The following is a 16,070-nucleotide window of genomic DNA, read 5'->3' on the forward strand; positions in this document are numbered from 1 at the left end:
TAAAAAGTAATGTTACAAAATGATAATGAAACCTTTAAAATGCTCCTGATTTGTCTTAAATGTTTTCTACTTTTGTGAAGATTATACAAGATAAAAATATATTTAGATAATTCAAAAATTTAAGAAAAAATGAATAATAATTTAGTTTTTATATTAATTTTTAAATTATTTATTATTTAATAAATATAAAACCAATGATAAAATATGAGATATAAAATTAATGGTAACAGGTGTAATTCACTAACATATAAATAAATAAATAAATAAATATTCATTGTAATAAAAGCGAGCCTTAAATAATTTAATTGTTATTTAATTAAACGACATTTAAAAATAATTTTTAACCTGTAAATTAACAACTATTTATGAATTTTTAGTCAAATTTTATTCAATTTTTTATAGGGGAATTTTTTAACCGTAATTTTTATATAGAAAAACAGATTTTATGCTTATTATAACATTTCAAGCACAGTTTTCATAACTTAAAACATCCTTTATATATATATACATATAAAAGCCTAATTAATGTATAATTTAACTACAATTAATAATCATTAAAACAAATCTTCCACTTTGGTGGATAAAGACTCCTTTCTCCTTAAATTTGTTCACTTAAAAAATTTATTTTTACGCTAATTAAATATTTAAATTAAGGAAAACATTACAAAGTCATTAATTTAAGTAATTAAAAATATAAATAAAAGACATTAGTAATCTCCAATTATTAAGTAACAAGGGTTCTGTGTCGCCATCTGGTGATAATGGAGCGTAACAAAAGGAATAACTTGAAATATTCTAAAGTACATTGTACAAACAAGGTCACATTGAACGTTTCTTTCAAAACAAAGTCTGTGATATTTTTAAGAATGGAGTAAACAAAATATTAATCGGTTTTATAATATGCAAATTCGATTCTCCTTATTGGTCTATTCAATAACTGACTTCTCACTCCCTACTGAGTTAAATTAAACGGAATAATTTGGCAATTTTTTATTGTTGTACTGTACGAATTTTTACATTATTTATAGGATTCGACATTTATTTTCAAAATATATTTATCTCTTGACAACTTACATTAATTAAACTTAGTGTATATAAATAGGGCGTTTGTAAAAGATATAATGAATAATGAAAGCATTGCATTTTTCGTTTTCTCGTAAAATTTTCCTAAAATTTTCGAAATTTTCGAAAGGAAAGTCTATAAATCATTTTTCTACTGTTTTCCCCTCACACTTTTCTCATAAATATGTAAATCTGGTGCGAGTCTAGGTTGTGAGAGCTCCTAGATAATCATGGACTTGGGCCTTCAGAATGGCTTGAGAGGACCTTTTATGTAACTTTATATTATGCAAAACCACGTATTACACGATATTTGATTTTGTACAAAACCTAGGTTCCTAATTCGGGGTATTGGACCAAGACAGAGTATCGGCAAACATGTATTTGAGCGTGTATAGGTATTCAAAAGGGGCGAGGTCCTAAGCAAAAGACTTGTGTAAGCACTTTATACATAAACTTACATTATATAACGCCCGTATCACATGATATTTAATAGAATCTTAGACCTTGTACCATATGCAGTACTGGTTTCCCAGAACTAGGCCATGATCAAAAACTACTGTAAATGTGTAGTGCGAGTCCTAAAAGTGAAGAGCCCTGAAATACCTCTGCATAAAACTATCACTTTGTAAATCAATATGTATCAGTTATGCAACTGGCCCACTAGTAGTCGAGTATCGAGTATAGGCTTAAAAAAACCACTGAACACTGGTAGTTGATTGCGGGTTCGCGCCTGACCAACGGCTGGCCATGTGGAGTTTTCCGGATTTTCAGATGTCTAACATCTAAATTTCTCCATAGAGAGGAAGTATCCCTCCTTGGTAAATCATCTGTGGGTTGCATTGCTTTATCCAATCAATGCTACAGTTAGGCAACTAAATACAAATGGATTTTATTAACTAATTAATTACTGAAAAACTGCCGCGTCGTTAAGCGAGCCATCTTACCTCTCCTATCTTAGCGTCATAAACTGCGATTATATTCCTGAAAACACCAGTCTTAACTATACCATACCATATAATATAAAAATATAATAAAGTTACAGCATTTCATAAGTAATAATATGAAAATTTCACAAAAGAAAATTTATATCGGTCGTAAAGGGAGGGTTTTCTATAATTCACATACCGGGAAACAGAATTTTGCATTGGCAATGGGAGTTTAGCAATTTTAGAGCTGCATATTGTCCCTACATCTCTATAGGGGCAATACGGAGCTGTACGGAGTAATATGTAGTTCTACATTGTAGAACTACATAACATTTCTCCTCACATATATTGATAATATTTGATACAATTAAGCACATTTCTAACTGCGATTCTAATGAATTAAAATTTATTTAAGCCCACAAAAACCATTGGAGTGACTTTAGATCATTGGAACGTTATGATTGGAAACGATTAAATTTAAATATTTCATCTGAATGCCAATTTACTAGTGGTTACAGACTGTAATAATGGGATAATGTATAGGTAATCCTTCAAGTAAATATGTATGCAAATTAATAAATTATTTATTTAAAACTGTGTTGACATTTAAAATAAAAGTTCAAGTCAAATTAAAATCCATGATAAAATCAAAATAATTGGCATAATTACTAATTTTCAAAGTATTCTTAAAGTAGGAAATCATAAAATATATTCACATATACTTCTGTACATGCAATTTACATTTAAATCTTTGTATAGTGCCCTTCTAACTGGTGCCACCATCATAAAGCACTAACACCTGTGAACATATCTTCACTGTCAATATCCAACTTTTCAAATTTTCTCTATTTGGTATCTGTGAATTAATAAATATATTTTGCATTGCATCATCATCAAATCATACAACTTTCAAACTGAAACTCTAACCTGTGTGTATATCTTGCTACTAAATATAATTATTATTGTTTGAAATTCCTCAGGTTTAGCATCATGATCTTTTCATCAGCATAAGATTGATGTAATATCCTGTGATATTATTAATAACATTACACATGTATCAATATTCTACACAATCAAATTATAATTCGTATGATCTATAAAAAATATCTCGTCTCTTTCAATTTCAGAAACAAACAGAGATGCTAAATGGCATGAAAGTTTGCCTGTATTTGATTTCTTAATAAAGAACCATCATCATATCAAAACTCAACTCTGAAATCTTACATATCCAGCAAGAAACACTTATTTATTCAGTTTTTATCTTTTATATTGGCATCTGATCATTATAATCTTGCATTTAGAGTAATCTGATTACAATTTCTTAATGATGCATTTCTAAAACTGTTTTAAAAACAACTTAAATTAAAAATATGTATTGATTGGATCAGTGGTGTTTGACCGGGCTTTCACATAACAATGATGACAAACTGTGGCCGACGAGCCACGTGCGGTTCCTGTATAAACTTTTTATAAACTTGGCACGTACTATTTACATATATGTAATATTTTTGTAAGTTTACTGACTTATGTAATGTGATATACATATAGACTGTAAGCATAACAAGCAACTTAACCTTGAATGGGCAACTGAAAGCTGTAGGCCTATGTTCATAAAATCAAAGGAATTAAACAAATGTTTACTCAGTCACACAGTATCAGTAAAGAAACAGTAACATTTACAATAGAACAGTGATTACAATAGTATTTTAACAAGATATAATATAAAATATCATTCTAATAGAGGATGAAGTTCCATTATATTTCTGATAGGTGATATAGGGCTTGTCATGACAAGATTTGGCAATCCCTGCTATAGTGTAGGTTTTAGTACGAAACTTTGGTCACGATGCCCTACGAAAGACAACCCGTAGGTATGGGGTCTACGAGGTAACCGAGCTCCCTCGGCTTAGTCAATCGACCCCATATGCAACATACATAATATATGCTTTCACTTTCATCACGTAAACTGCTGTTACTTATTTTTACACATAAACTGTAGCTAATATACCTAGTGATGACTGAAAAATGAAAAATGCCAGTCAAAATTTTTTCAGTTTGTCCCTCTAGCCCCCCAACAATTTATTCCTGGCTATAGGACTGGTGTTTAAGATATGTAAATTTCCCTTACGGATTATTTGCATTCATTCAGCTGATAGATTATTCATTACTTATTTTCTGTTTTTAAACAGTATTGAAATAGCAAATTATGTTACAAATAGTTAGAAATATATTACACATGTATCAATATTCTACACATTCAAACTATAATTCATATAATCTATAAAAATATCTTGTCTCTTTTCAGAATGTTACAATAAAAATTTTAATTTTAAAACAAATTAAACATATTATATCTATCCTTCAATTGTAAGATTTGTTGTGTATTTTTTGGAAGTTGTTTACACTGAATTGTTCTGAAAAGATTGATATTTTACAATTGCTGTAGTTCATTACAATCTGTTTGCAAGAATTCATGCTATGAATTAAAGGTTTTATACCTTTAATTCATAGCATGAATTCTTTCAATATTCTAACAAATAAAATTATGTTGAAAATATAACTGACTATTGATAAATAATAAATAAATCTAAAATGTTTAAGCCAAACAAAGATGTAATAATTTGATAAATGATAAATTTAGAATATAGTTTACATTAGATATCAGTATTAATAAGATTAGAAAATTGATATTTCGTATATTTTTATTTCAAAGTCTTTCTTTTATTATCAAATTATTATATTTAATAAATTAAATATAATATTCTCATGGCCATCCTTATCATTGAGTTTCTATATAGTTTCACTTTCCAATGCAATTTACAAAAAGATTGATGTAATATCCTGTGATATTATTAATAACAAGTTGTACTTACTAATAAATAAAAAGCATTAAAAGAATGGATATGCACTTTTGATATGGAAAAAAAATCACATTAACTACAGTGAAGTGAATGACTGGAAGAAGGCAACATGTATAGCACTCAATACTTAAGGAAAAGCTGAACCGCAGGCTTTGAGAACCATAAAGATACAGAGGTTGAAATAAGTGATTATAAAAATGGGGCTTAAAAAAAAGCCCTCTTAGTGCTCCAAGAATTTTTCAAGGAGTGTCCATTCCACATATATTGGACCCTTTCCATCACCACCCAGCAGACCCATTATGGGTCTGCTAAACCCATAGGCCTGAAAAAAGGCCCTCTTAGTGCCCAAAGGGCAAAAAGAATTGAAAAAAAGTATTAATATTGATAATAGCTAATGGAAAAGACTCTATATCCTCATATGTGTAATATACAAGTAAAATCAACAGGAGATTTTAAACAGGAACAAACTATTCATTAAGACAAATTTAGCATAGACCAAGGCTTCTTAAACTACGGGTCGCAACCTCGTTTGGGGTCGCTTAGTGAAATCTTGGGGTCGCGAGATTTTAATGCAAAATATTGAAAATAATTTGTGAGAGTTTGAAAATGTTCTTCTGCCATTCAACACCACATATTTATGTGAAATTACTTTTACAGCGTTAACACACATCAAATCCCAATATCGTTCATCACTAAAAAATGTTGAAGAGATTTTACATCCAATAGTGTCAAACATTGCACCAAGATTTAGTTTGTTACGCAGTAAAAAGCAAGCACATCCATCTCATTAAAAAAAAATTTTCCTTTAATTTTTGTATACTTAACCATTTAACGGCTGCACTCGAATATATTCAAACGATCCAAGACGGCCAAAATGCCCGGGCTCGAATATATGCCGGCGACGATATATTTTGCCCAATATTCTCTTTTATTTATGTTATTGCAAAAAATGCAGTTTTGATGAAAAATAGGGTATATAATTTTTGTAACTATAATAAATACAATTTTACAACTTTTTGTGCAATTTTTAATTTTATATTTTTGTATGTTTTTAAACAAATTCTAAAACTATATTTTTTCATATGTATATATATTGTTACCTAATCAATAAATTATCAGAAAATATTTATATATCTTTATTTTATATTTTTTTTGGGGTCGCAAAAAAAATCACAATCATAAATGGGGTCGTGAATAAAAAAAGTTTAAGAAGCCCTGGCATAGACTGATTTATTAACATTATATACAATATTATATCAGTCATATATTTTTAGAATTACAATGATAACAACATAGACTTTCAATTTAGATAAAACATTATCTAGGATCATATTTTGTTGTTATTTTTAAAAATATTTTTAAAATGATGATAATAGATTTTCTATTTAATAATTATTTATTATTGTATTAACTATAATATTACCTTTCTATGAAAAAAGTGCAAAACAAACTATAGAAACTTTTTGTTTTAAATTAATATTTTTTTTTTGTTTTATAATACGAAGAAATTTAAAACGAAATTTATTTTGTTTCTGTTTAAAAATGAATGACTCCTGAAACATTCAGGACAGTTTGATTTTTAGTTTGAAAATCAAGCTAAATACATTTGATATTTCACAATAAACACTTTTTGCTTTATATAGTATCAGTAATATTTTCTCTCCTTCACTTTTGACTCTCCACCCTGTAGGCATTAAGAGAGCCTTTTAATCATATCTATCATGAGTTTTGTAAGGCCCACAATGGAGTGAGGGATGGGGGACCAACATATCTGGGACAGACCATCACCTAAAAAATTCCTGGGATCTTTTGACCTCATGGACTTCATCCAAAGTCCACCAGAGCAATAGGGTAATGCCTCAATGATCTTACCCATCCAGTCATCCAGTACTCGGAGGCGTAGCTAGGGCGGGGCGGTGGCGGCGGTCCGCCCCGGTGTCACCCGTGTAGGGATGACACCCCGTAGTCCTGTACCTAAGAGAACAAAAAAAAAAAGAAAAAAAGGTAAACGGCTCGCCTGACATGACAGTTTCTTCACTATGAGGAGATGCCACGAGAGCTCGCACCAGCTGAAAATCTTACTGTGATTTATTCTATAAATCTAAACTCGTACGTTGCGACATTGCATATCCATTATATCGTGCAAGTTGCTCGAGTGCGAAGATATTACAGTTCAACAGTGTTTTATAAAAGAGTTAAAAAGGGTGACACCACGATATCCGCACCGAGTGTCACCCATGCTAGCTACGCCACTGCCAGTACTACTTAAAGTAATTAATATTTTATAAAAAGCATAAGCACTACAAATACTTAATGTTATACATACAATTATGCAGAAGGGTAGAAAATATTTTTTATTTAAATAATGTTTAATATATTTAACACAATCAGAGCTATTGAAAGCTTGTATGGAGTCAAACAGTAGAGTGGGCTCCTTTAACCTTTTGTTTTTTGAATAAATGAAATATGTAGAGTGTTTTTCTATTAATAAAAAGCAATCTTAAAGATTTTATTTTCTGTTAGCAAACAATGTTAATTTTAAAGGAGTTGGAATCACTACAGGTCTCTAAGATTTTATTTCATGCAAGGAAAAGTCCCCAGTTCCCACTCAATGGCCCTGCACATAATATATAAACAAAATTTCAAAATCCTTATTAAATTTTTAAATAGAAACATTTAAATACCTTAATACATATCACTCTCATATAACAGCATTAAGATACAAATATCAGTATGATTTATAAAAAAAAGGATAAAACTATTCATAAAATGCTTGAACTCATGTTTTCTTTTTTTTCTTATAAAGTTTTATGTTCCATTAAAGAAAAATTATTGTTGTTTTATATTGTTAATTCTTATTTTAAAAAAAGGCAAAAGCCTTATTTTGAAGGATAGGTGTAAGTTTTTAAATGAATTATAAATGCCAATAACAAGTAAAGTTCTAGTTAAGTCAGATCCCACGCAAGATATGACACAACCTTCTTATTCTCTCTCCTTGACTATAAACTCCAAAATTTAATACCAACAATCAGTGATGTACCCAGAGGGAAACAAGAGGTCCCGGCACCCTCCAAAGGAAAAAGAAAAATTCTAGAAAGTTTTCCAAAAATCTTTTCCTAATTAAATTCATTTTTATATTGCAATGTGTCTTTTATTTCTATACTACTTGTGAATTAGTGATCACATGAGGTGAGAATTTTATTGAATTCACATTAAAAAGTTTTTTTTTATCTGTTTGACTTGGCTTCCCAAGATTAAATCCTGAGTGAGTAACTGGCATCAATGCCCCATATATAGAAATAATCTTGCAAAGTTTCAAAATTTTTGGTTCATCCAGTCCTCAAATATAATGCAAAACAGATGGTAACACACATGTACAGTACGCACATACACATGCAATTTCATATGCAGTTTTTTAGGATTTTTTACACTTTTGAGTTCCTGGAGTTTCAGAACATTGAGAAATGACAAAATAGGAAGATCAAAAGTTGACCAATCTGACTTTCCATACATTATATTCTGTAACAGCCAGGAAAGTAATAAGGTATGAAATAAAAAGTGGATACTTTATTTTTTATGTAAGAAAACAATGATTTCATACTTCAATACAACAAGAATTTACAAAATTTTTTAATTGGAACATTTTTGGGATCTAATGTCTCATCATAAACAAATATCTTCATAAATCTATGTTTTAATCCTTCACAATCATTAGGTAATTTTATCTTGTACACAAAAATCAGATACAGCTCATTCCAATAGCATTAGTTACCGAATATAACTGTTCTTTTGGATATTGGTAACTTGATATCCATTAATCAATGCATTATAAATGAGATTTATCTTGTCTGAATATAGGATAGCATTTATCTAATGACTATGAAGTATTAAGACAGAAATTTAAGGAAAGATGGGATGTTAAATCCTGAAAACATTCCAATTAAAAACTTTTTAACTTCTTGAAGATTTGGAAATTATTAAATTATTCTTGTATGTATGTATAAGGAGTATCATTGATGTTATTTAATATAAATACTCAATAATCAAACAATTAATCAAACATTATTGTCTATTAATTATTAATATTATAGCCATTTCTCGCCCGATTATATTCGGCTTTGGTTGGTGGATAAATACTCAATGTATGTAACATTTGTTTTAAATGTTTCAGTTAAACATATTTCAGCATGCAATTACCTTCTACTTGCATTCTAATTGTGTTCATTAAGATGCAACTGATAGAATAGAAGGCACCCAAGTATCTTCTATTGCATTCTAATGAAGATAGCTGAATATGAAAAGTTTATTAGTATGATACATTTTAGCTTAGCCAAAATGAGTAATAATGCATTAAATAACATAACTGAAATCTGAAAAAGGTAGCAGAAACATCATATATTGCATTTACAACAAAAATTAAAGCAAATTAGTGTTATTCTGAAACTGATCTACATGCTAAATTTAAAAACTTACCATTTAATGATAATTGGGTATCAGATGATAGAGCACAAGATGAAGTGATTGGGCTAGACACAGTGATGGATGCATGACAGGAAGTTAATGCAGGAAGTAAGTTTTGGGTTGAATGATTTTCATTTACACTACCAGATGTTAATAAGTGTGACCCATTACTATACATACAGTCTGATACACTTGGTTCTTCTTTAATACCTTTTTCTGTCCTATATTCTTGATCTTCATTATTTGTTTTATAACAGGATGTTTGACTGAATAAACAATTTTCTTCTAACTTCTCTTCAGAATTTGTGAAAATACTATCTAATTCAAAATCTGGAACAGATAGCTGCTGAAGAATTTCTTCTTCTTCATCAGCTTCTGGTACAAGACCATGAAGATCTCTGTGTGTTAATTCAACTAAAACGTCTGACTGTTGTTCGACCACAACGTTGGGTCCACTATCCTGAATAAATAAAAACAATCCTTGATTATGGGTTTCATTTAAATAAAGTTTAAATCATAAATGCATTATAATTTAACTTATTCTTAAATAACTATTTTTAAACTCAAATTACTATTAAACAATATATTCTTTTATATTAAAAATGACTTTTGTAATAAAAAAAAACATTAAAATTCTGTAACAAAGTTTTTTAATAAAGTTTTTTTGTAAATTTATTCAATTTTACTGAGATCTTTCAATTTATTTTGCTTCTTATTGAATTTTTATATATAAAGAAAGTAAAGTTCAGTTTAATAATTTTTGAAATAACTATAGCCTATATTCCTAAAATCTTTATCATGTTGAAAATTATATATTATACACATATTCAATTAATTAAATAGACAAACTTACTATTATTAGAACTAAATCGGAGAACAACTTGTTAAGAGAACTCATCAAAGATAAATTCAATTCAATTTAGTTTTTTGAAGAAAAAACACTTAGAAATTCAAGTGCTTTCCTATCTAGTTATTCTGTATCAATATATATATTATAGTGCTTATTGTACATAGTGACTTTCCCATATACAGGGTGTCTTAGTTAAATGTTTCAAAACTTCTAAGAGGGGTAGGGTGCATCCCGATGACTTGGAATCATATAGCAATGTGGGGTCGGAAATGCTTTCCTGATGCGGTAGATGGCGTTGCGCAAAAGTTCTGAGCGTTCTTGCAGGGAATTGTCATTTCGCACAAGGATGCAGAGTTAGTAGGATGGCTTATTATACGAATGCAGAGTTAGCTGATATGCATTTGGTGTACAGGGCTGCAGATTGTAGTGGGCCAGCTGCACAGCGCTTGCACGTAGAACAATATTTGGCCAACAGTAGATTGGACGCGGTGGTCCCGTGCGTTGGTCTGCTCGGTCACCAGACCTATCATGTCTTGATTTTTATTTCTGGGGGCATATGAAAACACTGGTTTATGACACCTCCATTGACAATGCTGAGGAGCTGGTTGCAAGAATCAAATAGCTGCCAGAGAAATTCGAGATGAGCTTGGATTATTCCAGAATGTTTGGAATTCCATGCGCTGTAGATGTGAGGTCTGCATTGCAGTCAGTGGAAGAAACTTCAAACACTTTCTTTGATCCATGTTCCTTTCGTTTTTGTACATTTATTATTAAAACAAATATTCACTTACAGTCTTCTTCTTTATGATGTTTCTGTGTACATTACCGCTTCGGGAAAGCATTTCCGACCCTGCATTGCTATATGATTCCGAGTCTTTGGGATGCACCCTATCCTTCTTAGAAGTTCTGAAACATTTAACTGAGACACCCTGTATATAATAGGGAAGAGGGTACAAAGATATGTCTTTATTTTACTTATTTATGCTTCCCTTGGTGTCGAGTGTAGTAGTGTCACAGTGTGGCAACACTTCTCCCCACAGTAGTTAGTCTCTTGGACTGGGAGCACTGTTTCTCGTTGCATTTGAATTTGTAACAGTCGTGTGCTTTAGACACAAATAAAACCTTTTGTTAAGGTAACGTCTTTGTCTCTTTATACTACGTGGGGTATGTAATAGTAATCTGGCATTGCTTTCGCTGTTATTACTTCTACTTTCTGTGAAGCTGCCATTTTTTCCTAATTTGTTTTTACAGCCAGATGCAGTTCAAGTATCAACCCTTTCTGCTTTAATACGGACTTGGAATTTTTAATCCTAATTTCCAAGTGATATTATCTGATTATGATGAGAGCCATCAGATTCTAGAAGGGATTAGCATTTCGTAATTTATTCCAACTAGAGTGCTGTCCAAACTCCTCACTAAGTAGAGTCCTGCTAGTCCAAACACTGCTAATCCAAACATCTGCCTAATCCGAACATGTTTCGGTTGTAAACAGGAAATTTTCTCTAACAAGAGGTTCACTTAGGGGTGTTCCTCTTTCTCTTTCCTGAGTGAACCATGTGAATAAGGCTTCATCAAGCTTGTCAAACGTTGAGGGCCTTGCAGTTTGTCAATTTTCAACTGATTTTTCTGAAGTACCAAAACTGCTCAAAACTGCTCAATCTTTGCACGACTTTTTCCAGTCGGTTATTGTGGCCTTGCCTACTCAAACTCTACTGACAATTTCATTTCACTTTTGCCCTTGTCCAGGGTGGGGCACTGATATCATTAATAGTGTTGGATCTATATAAACCAGACCTGTTTTACTGCTTGATTATTCAGCTAATCCAAAAATCTGCTAATTCGAACTGAGCTCGGTCCCAATTAGTTCGAACTAGTGGGACTCTATTGTGTTTAATTTTGATAGTCTGATGGAAACAAGTGCATTCAGCAAACACCAGCTAATGATTTATTCAGAAAAGACAATGGCTAATCTTTACAAGACCTAGTAAATGAGAAGAAGAGATTAACATAGGCAATACTAAGCTAACAAGAAAAATAAAGATTGATAAAAGATAACATATTACTGGCATATTATTTCAATCTTTATTTCTCTTGTTGATTCTTGATCAAGATTCAAAAATAAACAAGATTCTTGCTGATTATTCTTTATTCTTAATTGATATATAATGCAAAAGTCAGCTTTCTAAAAAGTATTTGTTCCAAGAAAAAACTTTATATTAAATTTAAATTCAAAAGTTTTTAAATATAATTTTAAATCATTTCTGAATTCAAAAATTTCATATTGATTGATCAAAAACTTTCCATAATCACCTAATGGAAAGTTTTGGAGCAATGACCATTATGGTTGCACACCCCAGTGTTCTGAAGACAATGCCCTTGTTAAATTTTGTGATACTTTCTTTAAAAATAATCCTGCAACAAGTTGCTTAACTTTCCCAGCAACATTTAAAACTGTGTATGTAGCACCATCTTTTATAATATTTTATTATTAAAAACTTTTTATTTAATTACTATAGGGGAGCATCTGTCAGTGCTGTGTCTTCGATACTAATTTTTTTCTATTTATAGGCTAGGTGTAATTCGTTAAACTTTTTAAATAATTACTCGAGAGAATTGTGTAACTTTTGTGTTGAGAAAGAAATTGTGGATGCCTGGCATATTCTGGCTAAATGTGGGCGTCTTAAAGTGTTACGTAAAGAAATCTTTGGTTGCGAAGTTCTTACCAGGGGGCGTGATTCCTCTACTATAAATCTAGCCTTGTTGTTGGTGCTGTTTGGGAGCATCTGTCAGTGCTGTGTCTTCGATACTAATTTTTTTCTATTTATAGGTAAGCAATTTGCCTTTTTGGTTTCTATTTTTTGGTATTTTGTATTATATTGACAGATGCTCCCGAACTTTAACTTTAAACTTTATTTCATTACTGTATTTGATTTTGTAAATTTTATATAATTTATTTTACAACTAAATTGTTATCTATCATTGTATAATTTTGTTTGATTATGTTTATTGTATTTAAGTGTTTTGTTTTGGGAGATGGTTTGGCTCCCCGCATCATGGAATAAAATCCAGTATGCTAAATAAATAATAAATAATAATAATTACTATAAAATGGCAAAAAGCTTAATTTTGAGGGTAGGGATGGGTTTTATAAATTTTAAATGCTAACAATGAGAAAAATTTTCATTAAATCTGACTCCCTTTATCTCCCCACCTTGTCAATCTGTAACCACCAAAATTTAATAGCATCAATCCCGTAATACACAAACCTCCCTGTAAAATTTCAGAATTTTCGACAAAAAGCACAGGAGTTATTACACTTCTAAGATGGTGAACAAAATGAATACAATAGGGTTTCTTTTTTCAAAATTTTATCTTTTCATTTTGTAGTTTATTATAATAATTATATATTACATAAATGTTGTCATTTATTTTATTAAAATTTTAAAAAAGTCCTTTAAAAACAAATGTGTTACTAAATTATATATTTGCTAGATTTTCTGATGTTTGTGAAGATATATCTCATCCAGTTACTAAGGGACATTGCTTAAAATATGTTTGTTTCTTACTCAGAGCAATCTAATAGCTACAATAACATTCAAATTAAAATGCTAAAAACTATGCATTTAATAAAAGCATATACAATTTTGTCCAATTATCTGACTTTTAGAATATTGATGCTTGTTTCGAAACTAGTTTCAAATTTTGTAGGCTTTAGCATAGCTGGTAGTTTACCATGCTGCTTATTTTTGTTTCTGTGGCATACATGTAACATAATACCAGTTCCATTTTGTTCTTCTCTTCATTTAATTTTCATCCTATATATTTCACTATACACGATATTTTATATTTTAAATGTATAATGGAATAACGGCTGACAAACAAATGTAAATTTTTAAACTGTGTTAATACTAACCCCCTGTAATGAAGCTCGTCTTACTACAAATAATAATATTATTATTATATTTTATATTTTAAGAGGTTTAATAATGATCATACATATCCTGCTTATTTATTGGTATCTGTTAAACAAAATTTCACTTTTTAATTTCTATTGTTTATTTATTTTAGGTATATATTTACCCTGTCCAGAAAATCAAAAGATCTGGGCCACTTCCAGTTCCATGCTTGCTGGTTCAATTGAACCAGTATTAATTAAATGTATGCTTTTTAACATTGGAATTTCAGTATTATTGTAATTGTTCTATTAATATGCAGCATGAAGGAAAATCATCACACACTTACAGAAATACCATCAATATTATTAGATCTGCTAAATTAATTTCTTATATTTTTATGAATTAAATGCCATAAATATCAAAAAAAATGATGCTGCAACTTATATGTAAAATTTTAGGAAGTTCTTTTAATTACAATAGTCTACTTTATATGTTTTTATGCTTGATTAAAGAATAATAATATCCTTTTAGATATCATTATGATGCCCATTGTTTTTCTCAAGCAGAAATTCACACCAAAGGCATTAAGGAGCATTTTAAATAACTTTTTATTTCCAGCTGGTGCTTTCGACGTAAATAAGAACATCGTCCTCAGGCAGTAATTAAAAACGATGTTCTTATCTATGTCAAAAGCACTAGCCGGAAATAAAAAGTTATTTAAAATGCTCCTTAATGCCTTTGGTGTGAATTTTTGCTTGAGCTAAACAATTGTTGGCGTGACATCCACAGTACGTATGTAAATTTAGCCCATTGTTTTTATATTATTATTTAAGTTTATTATGTTTTTAATTATAACGAGACTTTCAAATAATAAATCCTTATTATGCAAATATTGTATTAGGCAATTAATAAGGCACAATACATAACATGCTTGAACAAATGTGTAAATCTTAATTTGCTCATTTGTATAAAAATTGTTTTATAATGCTAAATTAACAATGCTAATAATGCTAAATTAATGTTATTCCAATTATTCCAATAATTTACTGGATATAACCCACACTTGGCAGGGACAAATATATGGGAGGATACAGAGGCTTAAGCCCTTTAATTCGTAAACAAACGTCTTCATCCATTTTAACCAATTATCCTCAGGTTAAAATTTTAATAAATTTGATAGCAGAATGTAATTCAAACAAAATTTTTTTTATTGCTGGAGTTTTTGTCTTAAGCCCCCTCCATTGACAAATAAAATTTTAATTTATTTGTTCAAACTTCAAAACATTTATAATGGCAAATATAGTTTATTGAATCATCCTCAATACAGTTATCTCGCACATGGTTAATAAAAGGTATTTATAATTATTCAAATATTGCTAAATTTTTTGTCAGTCCCTCCTTTGAGATCTTCTGAAACTGCCACTAACCATGTGTATAACCTCCACTAATCCAGCATCCTCTGAAGTGTAGCAAATAGTCCAGAATTGTGATGATCTGGAATCATCACTATCTCAAGAATAGTTAGGAGGACCTCAAATGCCTTTGCAGTCATTTCAGGTCCTCCTAACAAAGCAGACAGTAAACTATACAGTCTACTTTATATTATGCCAAATGAGCATTGCTTCTTTAAAACTAGCATGTGTTTTATATTCACTAATGTATATGACTAACATATTTTCTTCCCTACAGAGGTAGCACAACTAAACAAATTTTTATACTTGGAGCATGTGTAGCTTTTATGAAACCTGTATATAGTGTATGCATGTCTGGAAAATAAATACGTGAATCATTTATACACACATAAATCATTATAAATATTTATTTTGTGCAATAACATATTCATTAATATTTTTTCAGATTAGTCATGCATTTTACCATCTTCAGACCAATTAAAGTGTTCATAAACAAATCAGAAGCTTATAGCAGCATGCACTGCTACTAAATGAACAGCAATGTTTACAATGTTCAGATCACATAATTTATTGAATTTTGTAAAAATATAAAAATGTCCAGT

General features: G+C 30.1%; 1 protein-coding gene across 4 annotated transcripts in view; it reads right to left on the reverse strand.

Annotated features, from left to right (window-relative positions):
- The window catches only part of LOC136982229 (ecdysone-induced protein 74EF-like), a 99,189-nt gene that overhangs the window by 29,094 nt on the left and 54,025 nt on the right, over positions 1-16,070 (reverse strand). For all 4 annotated transcript variants that reach the window (XM_067278680.1, XM_067278681.1, XM_067278682.1 and 1 more), the window contains one exon: positions 9,323-9,770. In XM_067278680.1, coding sequence (XP_067134781.1) covers positions 9,323-9,770 — 448 coding nt within the window. The remainder of the gene's footprint in view (positions 1-9,322; positions 9,771-16,070) is intronic.

The sequence above is a fragment of the Centruroides vittatus genome, unplaced genomic scaffold (assembly GCF_030686945.1).
Source record: "Centruroides vittatus isolate TY-2023 unplaced genomic scaffold, ASM3068694v2 contig_817, whole genome shotgun sequence".
Lineage (NCBI taxonomy): Eukaryota > Metazoa > Arthropoda > Arachnida > Scorpiones > Buthidae > Centruroides > Centruroides vittatus.